This window comes from Trichosurus vulpecula, chromosome 4, assembly GCF_011100635.1.
Source record: "Trichosurus vulpecula isolate mTriVul1 chromosome 4, mTriVul1.pri, whole genome shotgun sequence".
Taxonomy (NCBI): Eukaryota; Metazoa; Chordata; class Mammalia; order Diprotodontia; family Phalangeridae; genus Trichosurus; species Trichosurus vulpecula.
In genome coordinates, this window is record NC_050576.1 from 198,695,439 (window position 1) to 198,701,715 (window position 6,277).

General features: G+C 44.0%; 1 protein-coding gene across 1 annotated transcript; it reads left to right on the plus strand.

Moving 5' to 3' along the window:
- Positions 1 to 3,903: 3,903 nt before the first annotated feature.
- On the plus strand, positions 3,904 to 4,354 carry LOC118848228 (60S ribosomal protein L22-like). Its single transcript, XM_036757045.1, has one exon. It carries the CDS (start codon positions 3,910 to 3,912, stop codon positions 4,294 to 4,296), a length of 387 nt encoding a protein of 128 aa, XP_036612940.1. The 5' UTR covers positions 3,904 to 3,909; the 3' UTR covers positions 4,297 to 4,354.
- Positions 4,355 to 6,277: the final 1,923 nt, after the last annotated feature.

The window sequence follows — 6,277 nt, forward strand, 5'->3', positions numbered from 1 at the left end:
CCACAGTAACCACTTTACTCTGAGGCAGCAGGATGTGGAGCAGGGGTGTCAAACAAATAGAAATGGGGGCCACTAACCCACACATAAGCTCATGGGCTGCATATTAACTTTGAAAAACCACATATTAATGTGTTTTATTGTATTTCCCAATTACATTTTAATCTGGATTGGGCTGCATTTGCAAAGATTGCAGGCCACCCAGTGTTTGACACCTCTGACGTAGCACATAAGTCTAAATTTGGAATCAGGAGCACTATGGCTGCAAATCCTGCCTCTGACTTCTTAATGGGGGACTGTGGTTGTTGCAGTTTCCTCGTCTGTAAGATGGGGACCCGATATCCTCAGCACCTACCCCAGAGGGCTGTTGTGAGACTAAAATATTTATTGTGCGCAAGGCACGTTGTAGACTTTAAAGCTCTATGCGGCATCAGTTTTGGTAGACATAAGGCTAATTTCCCCAGCCCTCTCATTCCTAGACCAGTGCTCTTTGTGTTCTATCATGCAGTGGGGCAAGAAAATTGCTGAATCCAGGAGGTGGGTCTGGATTCTCATCTTGGCTGTCACCTACTAGCTATGACCTCAGGCAAGACACTTCACCTTTCTCTGGGCCAGAGTTAACTCATGGAGAAAAAAAGGGGTTAGACTAGATGTTTCCTAAGGTTCCTTCCAATCCAAACATCTTAAAATAATGAAATCTCTATGAGGCTACTGCCCCGCCAGGAGCCAGGGCTGAGCTAGGTATTGTTTGGAGTGAAACTCAAAAAACAGCCTCTGCTCCCTACTGCAGGGGGATGGCTGCTGGTTCTGGGTCGTTTAGTTGTGTCCGACTCTTCCTGACTCCATTTGGTGTTTTCTTGGCAAAGATACTGCCATTTCCTTCTCTAGCTCATTTTACAGATCAGGAAACTGAGAGAAGAGGCCTAAGTGACTTGCCCAGAGTCACACAGCTAGTAAGTGTCTGAGGCCGGATTTGAACTTGGGAATATGAGCCACCTAGCTGCTCATATGTAGCCTAGAGGTTATCAGAATAAAAGATACTTTCCCTGATCATTCCAAAAGGAGCAGTAACAACTCCCTCCCATCAAATTCTGTTTGAGCACAAGACTCATGAATAATTAGTAAGGTCTTCATCAGTAAAAAGAAAGTGGAGACATTGAGAGACGAAAAGATAAAATATGTAAGAGTCAATGAACTCTCTGATGAGAGGTGAAGATCTCAGATCAACCAAGGAGAGATGAAATGGTCTCACTGAGGCAAGGCTGCTCTTAGGAGTACTACGGTTATAGGTTCTGTGAATCAGGGGACGTGGCAGAGGCTGGCTTCCCCACATGTCTTAGGCGCTGAGATCTCCAGGCCGTCCTTCAAAAGTTCACGCTCGTTTCTTCCAACCACCTCTCTCAAACTCTTCCTCTGAAGTCCCGTCTACACTTACACAGGTACATAATGTCACAGGGTCAAGAATCTCTCAGACAGTTAGGAGTCACATTCCCTTACGTTGAGGAAGCATGACGCTCTGGTTACAGGGCTGTCCTCCAAGGAATCACTAACCCAATAGGTGTGGAGTGGAAGTATCACGTATTATTTCATTTGATTTTTGCAACAATTCTATTAAGGTTGATACAATGAGCATAGGGAGTCCAGTACTTTAAGCGTGAGCTTAAAACTGCACCAAAACATTTGGGACATTCTGTATTACACCCATTTTACTAATGAGGAAATGCAACAATATTAACTTGAGTTAGTTATAAAGTGAAAAAAGCATAAACTCTGGAGTCTGAGTCCCTAGGTTCAAATCCTGTTTCATGTTTCCCCCCTGAGTCTTTTCTTCTTTTTTTTTTTTCTTTTTTTTTTTTTGGTTGGCAGGGCAATTGGGGTTAAGTAACTTGCCCAAGGTCACACAGCTAGTACATGTGTCAAAGTGTCTGAGGTCGCATTTGAACTCAAGTCCTCCTGACTCCAGGGTGGGTGCTCTACTCACTGCGCCACCTAGCTGCCCCTAAGTCTTTTCTTCTAAACATATTCAGTTCTTTCAACCACTCCTCAAATGGCAGGACCTCAAGGCCTTTCACCATTCTGGCTGCCGTTCTCTGGTCATTCCAGCTCAAAACTAATAATTGTTTTACATGGGCAAAAACTATTTTATTTTGTTTGGGGACGGGGGGAAATTAGGAGGGAGTGGGTCCAATGTGCATGAAGGGGTAAAAGTAGCATTGAAAAAGATAATCTGATAAGCCACAGTAACATGAGGGAGAAAAAGCAACTTCATTCATGCATAAATTGTCAGACATGTTGAGGCGTGTTGTCAACCAGGCAAAACCCACCCCGCAAAATGCAGAGGAGTGCAAGCTGAGCTGAAAGCAGAAAAGTTCTTTTTAGGAGGAAAATCAGACACTCGTGCTGAGGGACCCCAGCAAAAGTACAAAGGAGTCCGCAACCTAGGAGAGACGGACAATTTGTGCTTGAAAACCACGACGGAGAGGTGGGAATGGGTTAGGGTAAAGAATGGACAGTCTTTCCCAGGAACTGGTGGGACACAGAAGCAGGAACAGTTGACTTCAAGGCTGGTTTAGGCCAGTCTGGGATACACAGCTCAGCTACGTCAACCAGAGAACACCAGCAAAGGCATCTGGGAGTAAACAAGACTTTGGCTCACTATAGGCTCCTGATTGGCTCCTTTTGGTAACAGGCTTACTCTGTGTCCAATGTACCTACCTGGTAAGGAAATGCATAGAAAACAGGCATGTTGGTCCTAGGAGTATTTTCACAGGGTAAATTTTGTTGAGCTATTTTTTTTTCTTTCTTTACTTTTCATCTTTTTCTTCTTCTTAACAAGAGAGAATTCCCTCAGCTCTGGACCCCCACACATGGACTGGGTTTAGTCCTGGGGGGAGACTGTCCACAGAAGAAAGGGGCCAGTTTCTTTCTCAGACTTTCTGGATCTTTACACTTCTACCCCAGGCCCTTGGGGAGAATCACTTAAAGCTTGGGTTTGGCTAGGGTTTCCTCAAAATGGGAATTAGAAAAGTATTCAATATTCAGTGTAAATCTGTCATAGGACAGTTATTTATTTCCTTCAAACAAAAAAAAAATGCTTAAATCACAAAAAACTCACAAGCATGCCTTCAACCAAGACCTAGAAACGTAGCCATAACTACTTTTATGGTCTTCCAAGGAAGGTGATGCTTAAAACATCAAAACATGAAGCATTTTTGCAGGCCTCTTTAATAGGCATTTCTCATTCTGCAATGCACAGCCTCCTTTGAGGTCCATATTGTCTAGCAAGTCATGCCAGAGAGCTAGGCTCTTCCTGTCAGTGGGAAGACACGCTGTAGTAACTCTTGGGGGCACATCCTAAAGGACAGCTGACCCCTTCTGTAATTAGGAGCTTCTAACACTCAAACTCAGAAGGTTGCCTCCAAAGCTGGAAACAGTTGTCTCAGGATCACTGATAAATTACCCATGCTCGAGGAAAGAAACAGAAGGTAAAAGAGGCAACCACAGACCTAGGCTCAGGCTCATCTAGCCAAGCCCCTGTCCCAGCTGTCAGTGTGAACCATGTGAATGGCATCCATTTCTGGCAGAGTAAAAGTGTTACGTGAACCATGTCCTGGAAAGAGGAAGTAAAAGAGAACCAAAGGTTATAGTCACTCCTTGGAAAGTCTGCTGAAGAGGTAGCTCTTCCTGGTTCAGGGGCCATTCTTCTCTAATGCAGCTCCCCAGCCCCCACCACCAGTCATGGAACAGGGAGAGGGAAGACACAGGCACTACCCATTTGGGGCTGAGCATGTTTCCTTGGAAATAGGCCGGAGCCCAGACTCAGTACTCCAAAGAGTGTGCTCTAAACACAATAGTCTGGGGACCCTGCTGTTTAAACTATGATACCAAGCCCTTTCTGGCTCCTCGATCGCCATGGCGCCCGTGAAGAAATCTGTGATGAAGGGCGGCAAAAAAAAGAAGCAAGTTCTCAAATTTACCCTGGATTGTACCCATCCTGTGGAAGATGGGATTATGGATGCAGCTAATTTTGAGCAGTTCTTACAAGAACGAATCAAAGTGAATGGAAAAGCTGGCAACCTCGGGGGCGGAGTTGTGACCACTGAGAGAAGCAAGAGCAAGATCACCGTGATGTCAGAGGTGCCGTTTTCTAAAAGGTATTTGAAGTACCTGACAAAGAAGTACTTAAAGAAGAACAATCTTCAAGATTGGCTTCGGGTGGTGGCCAATAGCAAGGAGAGTTACAAATTACGGTACTTCCAGATCAACCAGGATGAAGAAGAGGAAGAGGAGGAGGATTAAACCCTCTTGGGTCTGGAAACGTTTTGTATATGATCTCGAATAAAACTTGAACCAAAAAAAAAAAAAAACCAAAAAAACTATGATACCAATAAATACCTTAGCTGCTGACAGTTGAGTAAAAATTGATGCCACCATGAGACAAGAAATGGCCACTTATAGAGAAATGGGAGGCTCTCCCCCACAAAAAAAAAATAAAAATCCACCTACTACACAATTTTGCCCGAGACCAGTCCAAAAATTTCACCTTTGTCTCAGTCCTGCCTCCCCAGATCAGAGATTTGGTTACATGAATCAGAGGGGCTTTGAGGACTTTCCTGTGATGCTGCTGCTCCCTGGTGGTGAATTAGCATTCAGCTACTGGGATGACTTAATGGTCTTAAACCAGGAAGTGATGAGTTTACGGAAAGGAATATATTCCATCACCCCACTCCCCCTGGTGGCCTCTCACTGCCCATGCCTGCCTCTGAGAATGAACATGCAGCTCCTCTGAGCAGTAGGTGGAAGCTTAGGCCTAGGAGTTGGGGCAAGCTGGTGAATAGGAGAAAAATGGAAGGCTCTAGAATATCAAAGTTTTCAGGAGCTGGGCCAATAAGACAGCATTGCAGCAGTCTTGCTGCGAGTCATGCTGATGGGAAGACAGGAACTGCTTTACTTGGAGCTGATGGTCTCATTGAAGGAAAATTGAATCCTGAGGCTTTTTGAACTAGGCCTATTGCTCTTTAGCGCCCTCTTCAGACTAGGAAGGGAGGTAGCTGGTGGTACAGCAGAGAGAGCTCCTGAAAGCTCCCTCACCTGGCCTGGAGTCAGGAGGACCAGAGTTCAAATCCCACCTCAAACACTTACCTGCCATATGACCACCCCCTCCTCCACTGAGCAAGTCACTTAACCTCTGTTTGCCTTAATCCACTGTAGAAGGAAATGGCAAACCACTCTAGTATCTTTGCCCTCCCCTACCCCTCAAAAATAACCCAAACCATGGACAGTATTGTCATGCCATGGTCCATGGGGGGCATGGGGCGGGGGGGGGGGTCCATGGAGGGGGGTCTAAAGACCTTAACAGTTTTTTTTCGAAAATATTTTATTTTTTCCCTGATTACATGTAAAAACAATTTTTAACATTCATGGGTTTTTTTTTAATTTTGAGTTCCAAACTCTCTCTTTCCTTCCCCCCCTCATTGTGAATGCAAGCAATTTGCCATAGGTTATACATGTGCAGTCATGCAAAACATATTTCCACATCAGTCATGTTGTGAAAGAAAACAGATTTTTAAAAAATAAAGAAAGCAAAGAAAAAGTATGCTGCCATCTACAGCATGGTTTTCTCTCTAGAGATGGATAACATTTTTCATCAGAAGACCTTTGGGATTATCTTGGATCATTGTACTGCTGAGAACAGCTAAGTCATTCACAGTAGTTCATTGTATAATATCCCTGTTATGGTATACAATGTTCTCCTGGTTCTGTTCACTTCACTCTGCATCGGTTCATCTAAGTCTTTCCAGGTTTTTCTGAGAGCATCCTGCTCATCATTTCTTATAGCAAAATAGTATTCCATCACAATCATATACAATTTCCAATTCTTTGCCATTATTAAAAGGGAGCTTAAAAGTTCTGGTTAAGGGAAGTATTTGTCACTGAAAGAGCATTACACTTTCTGAGAACCCAACCAAGAACTGCTGTGTGCTAAACGTTTAGCAGAGGAGTCATGTTGCCCAGCAGGTAATATATGTTAGACTATTCTTTAAAGAGATCCAGGATATTAAGGCCTGCTGTCCAGTCATGAATTGCCCCATGCATATGGGGCTTATACCTTCAAGCATCTACCCCTGAGGTTTCTGAAGTGTCTGCCAACTCTTGCCTATGTACACTGTGTCCTGATGGGAGAGTATAGCCCAATTTTAGGGATGGACTGTTATATTTTTATTATTCCTGATCTTGTCTCCTAGTAATTTAAAGTTATGCTTATTATTGCTTTTGCTTT

Excerpts from the sequence above, each read along its gene's own strand:
- LOC118848228 (XM_036757045.1), top strand. The coding sequence starts at position 3,910 with ATGGCGCCCGTGAAGAAATCTGTGATGAAGGGCGGCAAAAAAAAGAAG.